Raw genomic sequence first — 21,410 nt, 5'->3', positions numbered from 1 at the left:
TTTTAGCACGCGGGCGGGAAGTGTTAGTGTGGCCAATTCGTTTCAGGATTTGAATTTGAGGTTAGAATTTTGAATAGGGAAGAAATCGTTAGTTCCGATTGTTAGCAGCGGCTCATTCACTCTTTCTCTAGGCTAAGGGGAAAGTGGTTAGATACTTTCTTGGCTCTAAAAGGTTAGGCACCTTTCTAGATCTAGTGTTTCAGTGTTAGCATACTGGTGCTAGTGTTAGTTTCGTGCAAACCTTGAAGTCTTTAATCCTGTCCGCGATACTCACTCTTGGTCTCAAAAGAAGCGATGAGGTGATGGAGATACAATAGTAACACAGCAACAGTACGACCGGGTTGAGGTAGTAGTCGGAGCCGAGATCGCTCTCGAAGTTGACGTTCCGGATGTCCGTCAGGTTGTCACAGCTGGAGGACAGTATCGGCGTGAGGGAGAATATCCGCGCCAGCGTGCCGTTCGCCGGCAGCAGCTCCTGCGGCCACGGGTTCTGGTACGCGAGGAAGCCGGTGATGTGCACGACCAGGAACACCAGCGTTATCCTTAAAACTACGCCGAAAGCTCTGCGAGAGAAGACAAGACATTCATTAGAGCAATTCTGTCAGATTTCGGTCATTCGATTTTTTTTGTATTTTTTAATCCGACAGAATTTTTTTTGTGTGCCCAAAGAAGCCATTTTGCATCATTAGTTTGTCCATATAATTTTCCATACAAATTTGGCAGCTGTCCATACAAAAATGATGTATGCAAATTCAAAAACCATATCTTTTGAAGGATTTTTTTGATCGAATTGGTGTCTTCGGAAAAGTTGTAGGTATGGATAAGGACTAAACTGAAAAAAATTAAACACGGTAAAAAAAATTTATGATTTTTAATTTATTTTTTTGTCACTAAAACTTGATTTGCAAAAAAAACACTATTTTTATTTTTTGTTATGTTTTTGGGGACATCAAATGCCAACTTTTCAGATATTTCCAGGTTGTGCAAAAAATCTTTGACCGAGTTATAATTTGTTTAATCAATACTGATTTTTTTTAAAAATTCGAAATATTGGTCGCAAAAAAATTCAACTTCATTTTTCGATGTAAAACCAAATTTTTAATAATAAAGTATTTCAGTGAAATTTTGATAAAGTGCACCGTTTTCAAGCTAAAGCCATTTTTAGGTAACGTTTTTGAAAATAGTCGCAGTTTTTCATTTTTTTAAATCAGTGCACATGTTTGCCCACTTTTGAAAAAAAAATATTTGGGAAGAGCTGACAAAATTCTCTATATTTTGCTTTTTTGAACTTTGTTGATACGACCTTTAGTTGCTGAGATATTGCCATGCAAAGGTTTGAAAAGAGGAAAATTGATGTTTTCTAAGTCTCACCCAAACAACCCACCATTTTCTAATGTCGATATCTCAGCAACTATAAATCCGATTTACAACGTTAAAATATAAAACATTCGTGAAATTTTCCGATCTTCTCGAAAACAATATTTTCAATTTTTCTAAATCAAGACTAACATTTCAAAAGGTCCAAACATTCAATATTACGCCCTTTTGAAATGTTAGTCTTGATTTAAATTTTTGAAACAAAGTTCGAATAAGCAAAATATAGAGATTTTTCTCAGCTATTCAAAAATATTTTTTTCAAAGGTGAGCAAACATGCGCACTGATTTAAAAAAAAATGAAAAACTGCGACTTTTTTCAAAAAAGTTACCTAAAAATGGTTTTAACTTGAAAACGGTGCACTTTATCAAAATTTCACTAGATTTTTCGATTTTACATCGAAAAATGATGTTGAAAAATTTGTGCGACCAATATTTCGATTTTTTGAAAAAATCACTATTGCAGGGTGACCACTCAAATCCCATTTTGAAATTCCCGACTTTTCCAGAATATTAAATAATAGGCATTTCTTATCTAAAGAATGATTTCAAGCTAAAAACTCTTTATAAAAAGTCAATATAAACCATAAAAAAATCTTAATGAATTTAAAGAAAATAAAACTCTTGACAATTTTCGTAACAGAAATCTAACGACAAATTACTAAAAAAAAACCTTTAAAAATTGAAGCACTCATTATTTTGATTCCAGTGCTCCATAATTCTTTATTCAAATTGTAATTTCTTTAGTACTAGGTATTCAACCAATTGAATTAATTCTTTTTGCACAAATTCGATTTTCATCTCATTTGATCATGGTAAACAAAAACGTAAAAAATCTCAATTTTAATTTGGAGGTAAGGTTTTAATATTGTTTTGATGAAATAACATCAATCTGTTAAAAGCTCACCTAATTGTAATAATTTAATACTCATTAAGCAAGATCTAATCACAGTTGCTTCAAAAATTAATATTATCAGAATAATTCTGATATCATAATTTCTGATAATCTGATTAATTATATATAAACCAAACAATACATTAAATTGAACAAAATCATGTTGAGTTTGTTCATTTATTATTTTTTCAGAGCAATTTCAAAAAATAGTTCCAAAAATTTAAGAAAATGTATACTTCCGCTTGAATTTCGGGAATTCCCGGGAAATTTACAAATTTTCCGGGAAACGGGAAATATTTTTTTTCGGGAAATCCCGGGAATTCCCGGGACGGGAAATTGGACGCTCTAGTTTTTTGTAATATATTTTTCTTAAAATTTTTTGGCTGTTTAAACTTTTCTTAAGACATTTGCATTCCAACATGAGCAGGTTATGGGAAATTGTTAAAAGAAATTGCTAAGAATTTGTTCTTTCATTGCAAGAGAGAAAAAATATTTTGTAGCAAAATCTTTCTACATAAATTAAAGCCAAAATTATGATTTTTGTGAATTGATACTGAATTTATAATTGAAGGGGGGAATAAGGGTCTTGAAAGTAATCAAGGGAGGAATTGGTCGAAAAAGGTTGAGAACCGCTGTGATAAAATGATACAGAATCATACGTTTGCGCTAGTCAAAGTCGTGAAAATTAGGCTCAATTTTTATATTAATTTTTCATTAACTTTGTTGTTGTTTTAAGTTAGAGTAAGAACAAGAGGTAAACAAAAACAAAAATAAACAAAACATAAATAAATAAAAAAAACTTTTGATTCAAAAAAATATATTTTTTTTTTCAAATACATCAAGTGTTTATTTTGACAAAGAACTTTGTCCTAAGGGCACTGTCTACGGGTGTCAATTCAAAATTTCGCGAAGCGAAAGTGTAACGATTTGTGTAATTGTTTAAACGCTTATATCTTCCACCCAATTCAAGCAATCAGCATGCTTTATCCACCAAACGAAAGGGGAAGTCTTAAATTGCAAGTAGACTACCTCACAAAGTTGACAAAACTTTGTTAAAGTATTCAAAAGTTAAGATGAAAATAAAAAAATGAATGCAGGAAAAATCCCGGCTGCTGATTGGCTGAGAGCACTTAGCAAATTTTGCCATGTCTCCTGCTTTCGTGGAACTGTCACGCGAGAATGTTGCAGCACTGTTGCCACATTTCATGCGATCTATTTAAGCTAGCACTTAGCCTAAGAAAATTTCAGTGCCTAAGGAGGTTTCGTCAAAGACGGATCCTCCGTGGTTATTTTTTTTTTGCTCACACACACACACGTACACATTGAAAGACACAGTTTGTGCCACAAATTGGGAGGAATTCTGATATAATGAAGATTGTTAGGACGGTCGACGGAAAACCAGAATGATTTGGGGCAATGGGGTTGGGACCACATTTATAGGATATTGGCCACACCCGGAGTGGCCAGCGCCCAGGGGAACATTAATCGAACCATACGACTTGGGGCAATATGGGTATCAAAATTCATGGTTTTTGAAACTGGTAATGAAAATGGTCATTTTAACCGGATTGGCCACACCCGGAGTAGCCAGTGCCCTGGGGAAGGTTCTACCCGGGGGAAATTAATAGAACAATATGACTGGGGCAATATGGGTATCAAAATTCATGGTTTATGAAACTGGTAATGAAAATGGCAATTTTGATAGTGGTGGCCACAACCTAGAGTGGCCGGTTCCCTCTGGGAGGTTCTCCCGGAGGGACATTTTCCGAACCATGCCTGTTTTGGAAATATTTTCGTGTTTTGGCAATTTATTTTCACAGAGGTGCCAAAGATTGAAAACATTTAATTGGAATAAATTATTTAGGATTAAATAAATAGGCAATGATTTAAAAATATAAAAAATAGAATAATTTTTTAGGAGTTTTGTACAAAGTTCTTTGTCATATTGGTCATGTAGAACATAACCACCTGCACCTTTTTTAATGTCTAAAAAACCTTTTAATTCTCAAATAGATCAAAATAGTGAAAGAAACTTTTAATTTAAAGTAAGTTACTAAAGAACAATTGAGTGAATTTAATTTGAAAATTGTTCAAAATGTTACAAAATTATTCAAGAATTAGGAACAAAAATCAAGCAGGTATGCCTAAGATTCCCGACTTTCTGACAAAAAAATCACAAATTCCCGACTTTTTCCCGACATTCCCGATTTCCCGACTTGAGTAGCCACCCTGATACTATTGATTGAAAAATTAATGGCTCGATCAAAGGTTTTTTGCTCAACCTGGACATTTCTGAAAAGTTGGCATTTGATGTCCCCTAGAACAAATCAAAAAAATTAAAAATGGTGTTTATTTTGCAAATCAAGTGTTAGTGACAAAAAGTCAAATTAAAAATCACAAAAAAAATTAACCGTGTATCATTTGTTCAGTGTAGTCCTTATCCATACCTACATCTTTGCGGAAGATACCGAATCGACCAAAAAATTCCTTCTAAAGATACAGTTTTTTTAATTTTCATATATCATTTTTATATGGACAGCTGCCAAGTTTGTATGGAAAATTATATGGACAAACTAATTATGCAAAATGGCTTCTTTGGGCATACTGAAAGCACCATACAAGTTGCAGCCGGATTAAAAAATACAAAAATTAGAATTAAAGAAAAAAGACCGATTTCGTAGAGAATTTCCCATTTGTGACATTAATCATTTGTCCCACCAATAACTCACCTATCCAGCTCCTTGTAGCACGCCCACCAGGTGGCCGAGCCCAAAAATATTACAAAGTAGATCCCACTGGGGACGGACGGCTGCAGAACGGCGGCCAAGCAGAGCATCGCCACGCTCAGCACGACGCCCAGCTTCGTGAGGAACGCCAGCTTTTCCCGGCTCACCGGATTCGGACCCCCGACGCCACACCCCAGCGAGAGCACTTCGGGCGCCTCCAGCGAGGTTGGGCTGGTGGCCGTTCCCGGCCCGACTTCTTCACCGATGGCCCCGTTGGCGAGCTTCTTCAGCACGCCGTACACGATGCCGGACGTCAGCGTCATGATGATCTCCGGCGCGATCCAGTACACCACCATGGACGCGTTCAGGTCTTCGAACTTGACGAGCCCGACGTGCCGCAGCAGGATCTCCGTGAACTGGCATTGCTCGATCAGCTCGTAACCGAGCACTACGAACACTATCTGGAAGGCGATTTGACCGAGGAGCAGCAGAATGCTCACGGCGATGTAGATCTTGAAGTAGATCCCCGTGGAACCTTTGATACTCCGCGGCGTGGCCACTGGCACAAACGGTAGGGCGAGTAGGAAGATCAGATATGGAAGTGATAGTCCTACCGGTCTCAACAGGCAACCTGAAAAAGAGAGAAAAAGAAGAAGAAATTAATTACTCCTCGTGGCCGATAAAATTAGCATAGATGTGCGTCCTCCCTGCGGGCAGATCTAACGCAGTGACATTTATGTAAATCGTTGTGATAGTAACATCAAGTTGGAACGTGCCCCCACGAACGTGTAGATTAATTACCTTGTCGTGGCCCGACAGCCGACATGCAACAACCAGAAACTGATTTGATTGATTATCGATTTCATGAACCGCCCAGTTAGCACACGAACCTGTGATTTAATTTTCATTCATAAAGTTGGTTGGTTTGTGGCAAGACATTCACCACCGCAAGTCAAACAGTGTTGAGGTGGTGAGTCGCACCTTAAAGAGGGGCAAAGCAGTGAACGAAAATAGAATAGAAGAAGGAATAGGAAGTCTCTCGGTAGTAGGTGTATATTTCGAACGTACAAAGAACCTAAACATTATTGGCGGCAGGTCACGCTCACACCGGAAACGGGGACGCCACCAGCGAGCGCGTTGCCTGGCCGGACGGACGTACTATGTTGGCAAATATTGAATTTTTCTATTCTATGGTGGAGGAGTAGAAGGTCAACTCGTGTTCAAATCATCAGAATATATCTGAAAGGTTGCTGAATTAAGCTCTGTTTTTATTGGATCAAATTTATTTAAAGAAAAACATTTCGTAATCAATTTTAGCCAGAATAATCAATTATAGGTTACTTCCGGATAGAAACAAACAAAAATTTCATTACATTATGTTTAATAATCTTTCACACCAAAAAAAAACTTACCATTTTTTATATAAATCTAGAGTTATTTTAATAGGTCCTATAAACATATGAAAGACCAAAGCATATAGGGAGCTTTCTTTGGTTTTCAGAAAAAATAGCAGGGTTGTCATTTTAAATCAAAAAATCTTGCAAATAATTAGTGTATCCAACAAGGTGTATTTAGAAAGTCAATTTCATCCATATTTCCACAATCTGTTCTAAAATTCCCCATTTAACTTTGATGACTTATTAATTAAATCAGGGTGACCACTCAAATCCCATTTTCAAATTCCCGACTTTTTCATAAACTCAAAAATAGATTGTTCTTATCTAAATAACGATTTCAAACAAAAAACTCTTTTTAACAAAAAAGTTCATATCAACCATCGAAAAAAATCTAAACAAATTTAAAAATATCAAACGATTTACAATTTTCGTAAAAAAAGAAACTCAACAACAAACTCCTAAAAAACACTTAAAAATGGAAGCACTCATTATTTTCATCCATTAAAGCATGAGCATGAGCATGAGAGACCACCCATGGTTGTCCTTCTCCGTTGCTGAACAGGACCGTAATATCCTATCAGCACAACCGATCACACGCTTCAACAATCTAGTAATGTTTCCCTTATCAACAGCATGTATGAATGCGCAGAAAAGATAAAACATCAAGATCATCAAAACTAGAGCTGGTGCGAATAGGCAACAGTCGTTGGCCACCAACGGCGCCCGCCATGTCAGTTTGTAGATCTCGAGGGGACGGGACGGGAATGTTAGTATGCACAGGTTGCTACCAAGGGTGGGTTCTATACGATATCCACACCCCCACGTGTGCCGGAAAAACTACTTCTACATGGGATTATGTTAGTAGGAAAGGGTTATGGTCAGGATTCATCATAGAAGATGATGATGAGACCCAAGAATCAATACGTTTTGTTTATAGGGTGATGTATTATTCTCAAGGCAAGCAATCGGATGCTGCTGTTGAGACAATTCCCGTTTATCTGCTAACAATTTAAACGAAAATGGTTTAATCTTAGACAGCCGGCTGTGGAAAGATAAAACCACAAATATACAGAAACTCTGCGTAATGTATTCAGTTCGAGTGGATCATAGACGAGATTTCAAATTCTAAACAATTATAAGATTAGTGATCCGTAAATAACAAATGATCTACGCAGCTATAAAAAGGACTTGATAATCGCGTGAAAGCAATATTCGTTATCGTGCTTTCTGAGCTATAATGCTAATGTTTTTGACGCGTTTTAAGGAAACGACTAATTGAATTGATTTAAAATTTATTCCTCATACGCTTGACATACAAAAAACATTATTTCAAATTGTAGAAAAATCACAAGGAAATGGCTCTGGTATGTATAAAACACGGCGACGAACGAGTAAAACAACCGGCCCGACGTAAACGCGTTGCTTATCAAATTCTATCGGACTAAATTTGCTTTAAATCGATCGCAAGGCCACCGTAAAACGCTGTAACCAATTTGTTTATTAGTATTTACATACTCTTTCATTCATTCAATCACTCTGCCAATCATACAAAAAGCTAGTTAATTTAAATTTACTAATCTAAATACTATTTAGAGTCCAAAAATTTTCAAATGAAGATTTTTGCCTTACTTTGCGTTTAAAACATATTAGGCTACACCAACCAAAATACAGATAGTACTCAAAATTAGTTTTGAATAGAGTTTTTTATTTAAAATACCCGATCTTTTTTTTAAACGAATAAATCATTTGATAAAAGAACAACTCTGCTAAATACCACGCAAGAAAAACTAGAAAACAAAAACAAACAAAATAAAAATTCTAACCTGGAAAATTTAAAATTTGGCCCACTGTGTAGGCCAAAAAGTTATCTAGATAAGCTGCGCTATATCTGTTTCGCTCTCACTCTCACTCACACTCACAAACACAAATACTCATTGTACAAAGAAAATCTGATTGGAACTTTCTCACCGCGGCCAGTCGTTGAGCGTTGGCTTTGCTGCTCTGAAAATCCTCCTGGCATCAGCATAGAAACAGCGCGGCTTCCGGCTCAGAGCAGTCAAAATTTTTGACTCGTTCCGTTTTGCCTCATCACAGCAGCAGCACGATGATCGCCCTCTCTCGCCTCTCACCTTCTCCTTCAACACACGCACACTACCGCGACGCGTTTTCTGACCGGGTACACCAATACAAACAGACGACGACGGGGCAGAGCCCAGCTTTGGTGGATGGTGGCCATCTTTGAAGAGAAGATCGACGATTTATTTTCACAAAAAACACGCACTTTCGAGAAAAATTCGAAGAAACTTCATCAATCCGGTAATGTTACGGGTTGAGCACGTCAGATTATCCACTTTTCCGGCCGGCATTTGCTGTTTTACACACGAAAAAACAATTTTGGATCGCGAACCAAACAACTGTCGACCGAACCGCTTAACCTAACGCACACTCTCTCAGTTATTATTTTCATCCATTAAAAAACATAAACAAATAATAGTCTTTGAAATTAACTAAAAGATTAAAAATACTTATATTTCAATGTTAATTTTTGAAACTGGAAAACGTATAGTTTTTGATAATTTAATTCAACTCGAAATGTAAAAAAAGTTCAAGATTACTGAATATAACATTCAATTCTTAATTTCATTTTATTTAAAATTAAAGAACGCTTAAACATTTAGTAAAATATCTAGGAATTCCTTTAAAAAAAATAAGTTCAACTCTAAATTTTGTAAATTTTGATTTGATTTATCCAGTTATCAGTATTGAACGGTTTTATTTCTTTCAATGAAAATATACATATTCGCAATAATTTAAATCAAGATTACATTTTCAATATTTTTTCATGTTACAAAACGAAATGAAGTTAAAAAAAAAATCATTCAGAACGAACAACGATTGGGTTTTATTCGATATTTAAGTTTTCCAAAAACTGAAAATCTAGCTTAATCTATAGTAATTTACCCATACTCACAAAAAAGTTCAAGATAAACTTTTGGAAAAAAATATTTGAAATGACTTAATGAATTTTACCACTAAAAAACCATTGCAAAACTCTTGTTGGAATCTTTTTTCAAATATTCAATCAATATTAAAACAGAATCATAGCTTTACGCTGGCCATAATCGTTACAATTAGGTTCGATTTTTCTATTAGTTTTTAATTAACTTTGTTGTTGTTTTTAGTTAAGTTTGTTTGATAAATAGATCTTGTTTGATAAACAAAAATTAGTAAAAATCTGTTGATTCATAAAAAAATATTAGGAAAACCTGTGTTAAATGCATTTAATATTTATTAGGATTTTTAATGTCTTAAATGGCCTTTTCATTCTGAAATAGATTGAAATAGTGAAATGAGACTTAAATTTAAAATAAGTTACTTAAGAAAAAATTAGTGAATTTAATTTGAAAATTGTACAAAATATGACAAAATTATTCAAGAGTTAGAAAATAATTTTCAAACAAGTATGCTTGGGATTCCCGACTTTTTCCCGATTTTCTGCGGATTTTTTCGAATTCCCGACTGTTTCCCGACTTTCCCGATTTCCCGAGCTGAGTGGCCACCCTGTAACTTATTAATCTAAAAGCAAATTTATCTACTTTTAGACCTTTTCAAAAGTTAAGCTTGATTATAAAATTTTGAAATTATTTTTAGGCCATTGCAAATATTTTTCAAAGTTTATGTCACCCCCCCTTCAAAATTGGTCTGCAAAATCAGGGGGCAAAAAAAATATTTTTCCAAAAAAACTTCAAAATTTTCATGAAAATAGAAGTCTAATTAATCAACTGAAAACAAGCTAAAATGCATTTTTCTGCATTGATAATCATGTTCAGCATGTTTAGGCTTGTTTAAAAATGTTTTAAATTTTAATGAAATTCCAATGTTCAGCACCGCAAAAATTTTATTTTTCGCAAAAAATGAAATTTTCGTCAGTACTTAGATTTTTTGGAAACTAATGATGGCAAAATAACTGGACAGGTGTATAATGCACTTCAAAACAGTTTTTTTAAATTGAAATGTTGAAACCATGGCACGTAATTTCAATTTTTATTTATTTTCAAATCAAAAATATAAACCCAAAAGTAGCTAAAACTTGAGAACGGTACATTATATCAAAAAATTGTAACATACTTTTCGATTGCAAACTTGATATTCCTTTAAAAAAATATTGGTGGTAATTTTTTGTCCAGATTTTTTATATTTTCAAAAAAAAAACACGATTGATTCAAAAATCCATATCTCCTAAACAAGATTTTACACAATGGCTTAAAAGATATATTTTTTTGAAACCCTAAAACTTATAAAACAAATTAAAAATTGAAAAAATATATATTTTGAGAATTCAACTTTTAGTGAAAAAAAGTTAGTTTGTCCGAAAAATCCTAAACATAACATACAACTTTGCCGAAGACACCAACACGATCAGAAAATCCCTTCTTAAGATACAGAATTTCACCCATTAAGTATGACAAAGTTTCATCCATATCAAAAAATGAAAATGTTAAATTTCGAATAAAAAATGCGAAATTTTAGAGAACTACTTATCTAATCAAAGATCACTTAAAGCAAATTTAAAGTAATATCAAATGAAGGTAAAACATAACAAGTTAACAATATATCAGAATCTTCAGCCCCTCGGGAACCACTATTATGTTTTCCCTGCACTGATTCCTCCCCCAGCCATGGCCAGGTGAAAGGACACCACCATCAGGACACCATGACCAGGAAGTGAAAATCACTGCGCGACGAGCCACCAACATAGCCAGCCAGAAGAAAAAAAGGACAACAAAGCAAACAAACAAACCACGTGGAAAAGCTCCTTATGTAAGGCAAAAGGATAGAAAGTCCGTGGCTTTTGTCAGGTGATACAGCCCATAAAGACACTTCCCCCAACGACCCGCTCCGGTTGGCGTTTGTGTTTATCCGTCCGTTTTACGATCTTTTCCTTTTCGTTCGTTGTTTTTGCTTTGTATGTAGACGGTCAGAACTAAAGGTGAAAATTGTTGTAACCAGCGCGCGGTTGACTGACGGCTCGCAGCATAACGGCGCTCATAATTGGGCCGGGCAACATAACAGCGTTCTGGCGAAATTATGACAAAGGTGGCATTTTGAAACCATTTCCCAAATGAGTTTTTGATTGGTCGTAAGAATCCCAGTCCCAGGATGACCTAGTTTCGTTTTTGGTGCAAGAAATAGGACCATAAATCATCAAAATTTTATGACGAAACCCTTTTTTTCGGGAGCAGGGAGTGGTACTTTGTTACATCATACGAATTTACTTACATATTGCCAGGATGAGCGGTAGTATCAATCGCTGAACCACCAAACAGATAAAGTAGTTGGCCATCGTGCTGGGCGGCGGCTGCTACCTTCCAGTTCCAGTGCCGTGTGCGTGATGCTGAAATTTGAACAAACAAAAAATTTGCTTTAATTAATTTGTACATGCGCTTCGGAGACACAAAGGGAGCGGGAAACGCGATTTCAGAATATGAATTAGGGCTAATTACTCCCCAGGTGAATCCGTTCACAAAGGGTTTGCTACTCGTGTGGGATAGGTCCAGTTGTCTGTGCGAGCTCGGACACTGACCACGGATGCACGCAAACTCGTTGTGAAAACATGGTGTCGATCCAAATCCCAAAATAAAATTCCCTGACTTTTCCCTGACCTCTCCAGACCACCAATTTTTTTTTATTTTCGATTTTTTACTAACATATTGTTTAGAGCGTTTTTATGGTTTCATGCATTTTCCTTTTTGAATATTGGAAATTTAAGATATTGAAAAACTTCAATGACTTTTTGATTTTATTTTTTTAACGATGGATTATGCAATAACTTAAATATTTTTTTTATTTTGTCAACCGTTTTTTCTTATCGACCATCCCAAATAAGCAACCATAAAAATGTCCTATGTTTTTGTTATCTGGTGATGTCATTTTAAATGTTGCCCTTTACCAAAAAATCTAGAGTTTTTTTTGAAAAGGTCCTATTAACATATTAAACACAATAGCTTATAGGACCTTTGAAAAAAAAAATCTAGACATAATTAATAATTAAAATTGTTGCAAGTTTCAAATGGCGATTAGTTAATTTCACTTCATTTCCTAAAGTAAATTTAAAGTTAAAAGTTTTCAAAATTTGAATTAAAGTTAGAAGTCATGTTTAATTTTAAAATGGTTGCCTTTGGTAGAATTCAAATTTTTGATTGTATTTTTATAAAAAAAAACTAAAGGTTTTGGAGACAAAAACTTGAAAAAACATGTAATTTTGCAGAAACTTAAGAAAGATTTAGAAAAATTAAAAAATAAGAAAAATATACAATTAAGTGTGAATTTTTCAAGCACATGTTTACGGTTTTAAAAAAGATCTAGGTTTTTTTTCAACAATGTTTGTATTTAAAGTAAACAGTTTTCTGGATATTTGAAGAAAACATCTTCTTAAATAATTTTACAAAAAAAAATATTTTTGCTATAAAATTAAAAAAAAAGTTTTCTACCTTGACCAGAGCCTACAGACGATCAATCACACGATCAATACATTTTATAAAAATAAAAGTCAAAGTAGTTATGTCACAGACATAACCGGAATGGCGTAGACTTACGTAAAATTTAGATATGTGGACATGTGGGTTTTCCATATATTAATTTGAAGAATTAGCTATATTCTTTAAATAGATTTACGGAATATGATCATGAATGGGAGATGTAATTCAGCTAAGGGCGTTATTTCGGGGTGGTTTTCTTTCAAATTGTATGTAGTGTTTGGTGGGAATGATGAACAAGCAGAACTCTTTCGTGAGAAAATTGGTGGCCCTAAAAAGGACCGATTAGAGTTGGATGGTGGCGTTGGTCGCAAGGCTCGGTCTTGGCATCAGGCTGCAACCGGGAGATGTTCTGTCCAGATGGGTGATAGGCCGCGGTGGATGCTGCAGGTGCTAGCGTTGTTGATGGATGCGAAACCGACAAAGTTGTTTAGGAAAGCGTGTAGTATTTGCGAATGATTGTGGTGCGAAATTTGATTTTTTTTTATTGCTGGTGTATCAACCAAAGTCAAAATCGGCCGATGATAACTAAAATACGAAACATACCTTCGTGACTGTGTTAGAACATTTCTACCAAAAACAAGGTCAAGGCATGTGCGCCCAAATGTCGTTGTCTGTAAAGGATCGGAAAGCAGATCAAGCTTGAGGTATTCTTTCATAAAATCAACAAATTACAAATTTTCCGGTTTGAGGATATCAATGTTAAAATCCCCAGACACAACAATCCGGATGTCCTGCTTTGCATACCAGAACAAATTCCGGATCAAGAAAGAAATTTTCTGTTTGTATGTTGCACTTGGCGAAATATACACAACAACAAACAGTGTTTGAATCCCATTTTCTGAAACTTTTGTGGCACAAATATCCCCAAACGAATCAGCCTCGAGTAAAATTGGATCATGTTCCTCACTTAACTGCTCAAGATCGTGAGGCATGGCCGTCGAAGAAGACGAATTTTTATGGAAAATTGCAACCCCCCCGGCCCTTACATTGGCACGTTTAAACTCAGCGATACAATGGTACCCCTCAATGCCCACATTAGAACAATTGTTCAACCAAGTTTCACTCAATGCCAGGAAATCGACTTTGGTGAGCAAGAAATCAGTCGAAACATCCAAATGATGAGCGTTTAAACTTTCAACGTTGAAACTGATAAGACTGGAGCTATGGTCCGTCGAATCCAGAAACTCCTCCAAAATATCGCTGTGCGTTACAAGTTGGTGATTATTCAGCCTTTGCTGTTCCGTCCTCAGATCCACCATTCGAGGTGTGTTGCACTGCTTGGCATGATAGAATTTATGTTCCCCTGATTAGGATTAAGTGTTCAGAATTGATCAAGGCTAACTCTTTCGTGATTGTTTTGGGTGGTCCTAAAAAGGATCAAATTTCTGAAAGAAAAGTTGAAGATTATTGAATTTCTGAAAAGAAGATTAAGTTATGAATGGTTATAAAGTTCTACGCCCTGGCATCCCAAGAAAACAAACGCCTTGGACGACTTACAACACTGGAGGAAACCATTTATAGACAACTTACAAACCCAAGGCGACAAAATCCTTAGACAACTTGCAACCCGGGAGGAAATCATTTATAGACAACTTACAATCCCAAGTTGACAACATCCTTAGACCACTTTCAACCCACCCAAACGTTTATGGACGACTACTCTACCAACTTACTTTTGAATTTGCGCTTTTGGACGACCCTTCAAGACGCACAACCGAATTTCAAACGCTGAAACCCCGAACACGACAGACTGGCGAACGCTGAGGGAGCCAAGCCTAAGAGCAAGAGATCTTCCCAGATTTGTTACTCTTGCAAACTTGCTGGTTTTAAATCTGGGTTGATCTCTTGCTCTTAGAGCCAAACTCCCCAACCCAACAGAACTTACACACCCTTAGTGCCAAGACCCGTGCCGACCCCTAATTGGACGGAACACCCATTCGAACGGCAAAGAGAGAAAAGAAAGAGACGAAGGAATTTTAGCGAGCCGAATGGGGGGAGGGGTTGGGGGCGAGAGCAGCCTCAGAAAGCTGTGCATTCCGTCGCCCCCCCAGACCAAAATTTGTTCCTGAAATTTAAATTCAAATTAGCTCGCTGCCTCGTCCCGGGTGGAACGAGGGATGAGGGCAACTCTTTCAACAGTTTGGAATTGGACACGACGCAATTCTTTCAGAAACGCTCGCCGCGAATGCGACGAGCTAGTTGTTGTTTCACAACCACGGCTTGACCCACGAGAGGCTCTTCAGCGGAAGGCAGCAGGCGCGCGCCTCATCTCGTTGATGCCTCGTCCCGGGTGGGACGAGGGACGGGGAGTGAGGCAACTCCGAACCACAGCAACCACGAAAGATCCAAACGGTCCGGCCATCGAGAGGCAACTGGCTGACGGTGACGTCGAGAAGGCGATGCGCGCTTCTTTTCCAGTTCTGGTCCCTCTCTCCTGCTGCTGCTGCTCTGGTTTCTCCTGCTGCTGCTGCTGCTCTGGGCTGCTGCTCTGGGCTGAGCTTTCCTGCTGCTGCTGCTGCTGCCGGTCCGACGTCTGAGACGTGAATGATAGAATGGGCTCTGGCGCGCGTTCTTATATAGCCTTTCGGTCCGCTACTTCCCCTCCTTTTTCGCGACCGACACTCGGTCGCGTTGCTCGGATGATTTTCCCCTCAAAATAGGTACTTGACATTCCCGTCCGTGAGTGGGAAGCGCTCATTTTGCTTGCAAAATCTGTGCATTTTGAAAACATTTTAAAACATTCAATTGTTTCAATAGTTAAACTATTTTGCCAACAATGAAAGTTTTATAGCAAATTGCTGAATAATTTTCGAATCGAATGGCACATAAATCGTGTCGATTCGATTAGAGGGAAGGAAGATATAAGCGTTTGACGGATGACGCAGTAATCCAGGGCCTTCGGCCCGGGTTTTTTGGAATGACACCCCAGTACCTTCGACAAAGACGTAAGTCTACGTCAAAAACAAAATACAACCTGCTCGAGCTTTTCGAAAAGTCATTATTTATCAAACTTAGATATTTGGGTGTTTTGGAATAGATTCCAAATCTAAGCTCAATCTGACCACGGGAACTCCACCTTGTAAGCCCTTGAATGTTGTTTGGGAAAAATATGTAAAATGTAGTTGTACAATCCCTTAAATCTCGGATGCTGGATCTTAATTAAAGTTGAAACAACTTTTCCGAAGAGACCATATTTTATAAATTCTTGAACTCTCAAATTCCTTTATTCAGGGTTGTTACGGAGAAATCGAAAAAAATATCCGCGCCATCCCAAAACCCAATCCGCGCAAAATCCGCGTCATTTTAAGAAAAATATTTTTGCGACCAACATATAAAAGAGTTTCATAATAAATTCAATTTTGTAATCTCAGAACGCAGAATCTTGAAACGCTGAAAATGTATTATTGCTAGGATTAGGTAAACTAGAGGGAAAATCCAAAACAAACATTTTGGCAAAAAAAAATCAAAAATTTAAACATTTAGAAATTTAAATCTAAAAACTAAATCAAAACTTAATAAAGAAAAATAATAAAATTTTAAAATTGTCATAAATCCTCGATCTTGAGATATTAAATTTAAGATACAGTTCATACTCGATGATCTTACCAAAGCGTCACTTAAAAAAATCGAAGCAAATTTTTCTACATCTTCTTCTCAGAATTTCCCTAACCGAAAAAAATAACTTAAAAAATACTTCTAATTTTGTCAGGTTTTCTGAAATCTAAGATGGTAACAAAAATGGCAGCATTCAAGAACCTAGAAATTTAGGAATTTAAGAATTTAAGAATTTAGGAATTTAAGAATTTAAGAATTTAAGAATTTAAGAATTTAAGAATTTAAGAATTTAAGAATTTAGGAATTTAAGAATTTAAGAATTTAAGAATTTAAGAATTTAAGAATTTAAGAATTTAAGAATTTAAGAATTTAAGAATTTAAGAATTTAAGAATTTAAGAATTTAAGAATTTAAGAATTTAAGAATTTAAGAATTTAAGAATTTAAGAATTTAAGAATTTAAGAATTTAAGAATTTAAGAATTTAAGAATTTAAGAATTTAAGAATTTTTTAAGAATTTAAGAATTTAAGAATTTAAGAATTTAAGAATTTAAGAATTTAAGAATTTAAGAATTTAAGAATTTAAGAATTTAAGAATTTAAGAATTTAAGAATTTAAGAATTTAAGAATTTAAGAATTTAAGAATTTAAGAATTTAAGAATTTAAGAATTTAAGAATTTAAGAATTTAAGAATTTAAGAATTTAAGAATTTAAGAATTTAAGAATTTAAGAATTTAAGAATTTAAGAATTTAAGAATTTAAGAATTTAAGAATTTAAGAATTTAAGAATTTAAGAATTTAAGAATTTAAGAATTTAAGAATTTAAGAATTTAAGAATTTAAGAATTTAAGAATTTAAGAATTTAAGAATTTAAGAATTTAAGAATTTAAAAATTTAAGAATTTAAGAATTTAAGAATTTAAGAATTTAAGAATTTAAGAATTTAAGAATTTAAGAATTTAAGAATTTAAGAATTTAAGAATATAAGAATTTGAAGAATTTGAGAATTTAAGAATTTAAGAATTTAAGAATTTGAGAATTTAAGAATTTAAGAATTTAAGAATTTAAGAATTTAAGAATTTAAGAATTTAAGAATTTAAGAATTTAAGAATTTAAGAATTTAAGAATTTAAGAATTGAAGAATTTTAAAATTTATGAATTTAAGAATTTAAGAAAATATTTTTTTGATCTCTTAAATTATTTTTAAATATCGATATTTTTGATTTTTTTTTCAGATTTTTAAATTTTCAATTTGAAATTTCGAATCTCTTATATTTTTTAAATATGTTTTTTTTGGTTTTTTAATACTATTTTTCCTAATTTTATTTCCTAAAATCTGAATGATTTAATTTTGAATGTTGGAGCTGTATTTTTTGAATGCTTTGTTTATTTTTTATTTTTAAGAATGTTTAAATTTAAAAATAAATATTTCAACTGGTTGAATCCCATCTAAAATTCAAAGGCGGAGGCCAGCTTCTGTTACGTCCAATGAAGCTCATATTTGGGATATAAGCACAGTACATCCACTGGAACATGCCCCAATAATAATTTTTGTTACATCCTAATATCTGTATCTTCAGGAAATGTTTAAATTATGATTAAGATTCACAAGATTAAAATTGAATGTATCCAGTATAAAAGAATACTAAATAAGGGTAAAAACATTACTCAAAACTTAAAAGAAATTAAATATTCAGAGTCAGTATGTTTAAAAATGAGTTGAGTGTAGTAAAACATTTATTTAGGAAATCCTTAACAACACATTTAAAAAAATATCTCTTCATAATCTTCATCTTCATCTTTCGACGTTTCTTATTGAGAAAATACAAACAAGAAGAAAATTCAATTAATAGGAAATTGAAGTTTTTGCACTCAACGAAAAAAAAAATTATCCTGATTCTTGATAATATTTTTCTTTATAAGTTGAAAGTAATTTTATCACTCTATAATTTTTTTTATCACAATTGCTACCACGCGAAATCCGCGCCTAATTCGCGCCGTCCGTAACAACCTCGGTAACAACCCTGTTTATTCCATAAATTTTTGTTTCATTTCTTTAATTCTAGAATTTAATTCTTTAATTTTTTATTCCATTTCACCACCACTATTTTGCTAACATTTTAGATTACACAAAATTAGATAACTTTGGATCATTTTTAAATCATAGTTCAGTTTAATTTTGAGAAAAAATAAGAATTTAGATAACGAATACTAAAGTGAAATTTTGGAAAATTTTCTAACCTTACATTTTTTTTAGAATTTTAGAATAAGAATTTAAAAATTTAAGAAATCAACAATTCAAAAAATATCAGAATTTCATAATTTTAAAAATTTAGAATCTTTGAGCTTTAGAATTTTAGATTTTTTTTATTTTTCAAATGTTTGTTTTTTTTACTTTTGATTTTTTTAATCATTCAATTTTTCTGACAAAATGTATGATTTCTCTATGGTCTCTATATACTGAGCAAACGACCGATTTTAGAACAAATCTCTGAGGATGGTGGGGCAACTGCCTCATATTGTCCCACCCTGTGTGCGCTAGTAATTTTTAATTTTCAGTTGAACGCAAATCCAAATGATTTGATTTTTAAACCTAAACATATTGCAAATAAGCAATGCGCGAAGAAATGCCAAATACAACTTTTCGTTGCTGTTCCTTTTCTTCGTGACCCTTATCTTAAGCATTTTTTATATGGAGTTTAACGTTCCTTCCAGACTGACCAATATAAAAAATTAAATATTATCAATTTTGCAAAGTTTGGCCTGGAAGACATTCAAATACATCATCAAGGGCAAATTTTCAAAAAGAAATGAAATTTTGTTGTAATATTTTTATGATCATCGAAATTCCCTGACCCAGCTTAAAATTCCCTGACTTTCCCTGACTTTTCCAGGTCAAATAAAATTCCCTGACAATTCCAGGTTTTCCCTGACTTTTCCAGAAATCGACACCATGGAAAACCACTCCATGAAACACCTCTAATCCTAGACCTAGCCTCACTAGATTTTAATTAATTAATGCATATCAATTCTTGAGCATCACTACTACGTTCGTGCTATTAGGTCGGCGCGGCTTTTGCGGGACAAGAAAGTATCCATCACATGTGGAGTTCGTCACCGCCATCAGGTTCCTCGTTAGCAGGTTTGATGCATGCATCAGACATCAAAAGGGTATTAGGGTACACATTACCAAGTAATTACCACCGACGACACACACGTGGTGACGGAGAAGAGTGGATTTCGTGGAAATGAAAGCAAAACGGTTGTGGCAACCTCAACATAAATTATCTAAGGTAATGGATGGACGCGACATTCATATGAACACGTGGCTGACATTTATTAGCTTCTGGGTTGGAAAATGAAACCAACTACTTAATGGGTTGGGGAAAATGACCTGATTTTTGACATTTGGACGAATAACAGTGTGGGCTGAGTAATTTCCAAAAGATGAAGAAAAACCTTATACAGACACTATGCTAATGACATTCAAAGACGAGCACTTAAAAAACACGAAAAGACAGAAATTTCCAATAAATTTGCTTAAACACTTTGAAGATCTTACGACGACAAATTTTATACCAGGTTTTCGAAACCTAAAAACAAAAGTATCGCAAAATGCATCATTACAGATGCTACTGAGCAATACTCTACGAAATCGGTCTTTTTTTTAATATTAATTTTTGTATTTTTTAATCCGGTTGATACTTTTATGGTGTTTTCGGTATGCCCAAAGAAGCCATTTTGCATCATTAGTTTGTCCATATAATTTTCCATACAAATTTGGCAGCTGTCCATACAAAAATGTTTTATGAAAATTCAAAAAAAATATCTTTTGAAGAAATTTTTTTAATCGATTTGGGAGCGTTCTTTTATTACGTAACGCAAAAAATCGGATTTTTAGACTTCCTCCTCCCCCTCGTAACAAAATTTCCATACAAATTTTAAAAATGTTGTATGGGGCGTAATACGGCCTCCGAGCCCCCCCCCCCCCCCTCCCCACCAACTGCGTTATGTAATAAAAGAACGCTCCCTTTGGTGTCTTCGGCAAAGTTATAGGAATGGAGATAAGGACTACACCGAAAAAAATGATACATGGTAAAAAAAATTAGTGATTTTAAATTTAACTTTTTGTCACTAAACTCACTTAAACTTGATTTGCAAAAAAAAAACACAATTTTAATTATTGTTTTATATGTTTTAGGAGACAACATATCAAAAAACAAAAAAAAAATAAAAAAGGGTTTTGTTTTTTGCAAATTAAGTTTTAGTATCAATAAGTTAAATTAAAAATCACCAAATTTTTTTTTTACCCTGTATCAACTACAACTTTGCCGAAGACCAAAATCGATCAAAAATTCCTTCAAAAGATATAGAGTTTTGAATGTTCATATAACATTTTTGTATGGACAGCTGCCAAATTTGTATGGAAAATTATATGGACAAACTAATGATGCAAAATGGCTTCTTTGGGCATACCGAAGGCACCAAAAAAGTTTCAGTCGGATTATAAAATACAAAAAAAATCGAATGACCGAAATTTGAAAGAATTGCTCTACTATCAAAAATTTTCAAAATATGAGTGAATTTATGAAAAAATAGATTTTTAGCATTTACGCTTTGTGATTCAAAACATCAAAATTCGTAAAATGATTAAAAAGTCTTTATTTTGAAAAACTTGCATAAAAAAGCGTAGTAACACAAAGTAAAAAAAAGTCATGGTAATATTACATCTGGAATCATAAAAGAGGTAATTTTGAACCTTCCTATTTTACACCCTTCAAAATAACACATTTTTTTACTACAATCAATTTTACACGGTCTTTCAATGAAAATTTGAAAAGTCGATATTTTTTTTGCCCCTGGATTTTTCGAAAAAAAAATGGATGGGTAAGAAAAAACTCAAGATAAAATTTGCAATGGCATTAAA

The 21,410-nt window shown here is 34.2% G+C and overlaps 1 protein-coding gene across 17 annotated transcripts in view; it reads right to left on the bottom strand.

The window, feature by feature from the left end:
• The window catches only part of LOC120414568 (piezo-type mechanosensitive ion channel component), a 107,036-nt gene that overhangs the window by 44,940 nt on the left and 40,686 nt on the right, over positions 1-21,410 (bottom strand). For all 17 annotated transcript variants that reach the window (XM_039575787.2, XM_039575789.2, XM_039575788.2 and 14 more), the window contains exons 3-5: positions 11,673-11,787; positions 4,999-5,626; positions 275-563 (exon numbers count right to left, since the gene is read on the bottom strand). In XM_039575787.2, coding sequence (XP_039431721.1) covers positions 275-563; positions 4,999-5,626; positions 11,673-11,736 — 981 coding nt within the window. In that variant the 5' untranslated portion in view covers positions 11,737-11,787. The remainder of the gene's footprint in view (positions 1-274; positions 564-4,998; positions 5,627-11,672; positions 11,788-21,410) is intronic.

This window comes from Culex pipiens, chromosome 2 (assembly GCF_016801865.2).
Source record: "Culex pipiens pallens isolate TS chromosome 2, TS_CPP_V2, whole genome shotgun sequence".
In the NCBI taxonomy this organism is placed as follows: domain Eukaryota; kingdom Metazoa; phylum Arthropoda; class Insecta; order Diptera; family Culicidae; genus Culex; species Culex pipiens.
Note: the sequence above shows the minus strand (reverse complement) of the source record. Positions and strands in the feature narration are given on the sequence as shown.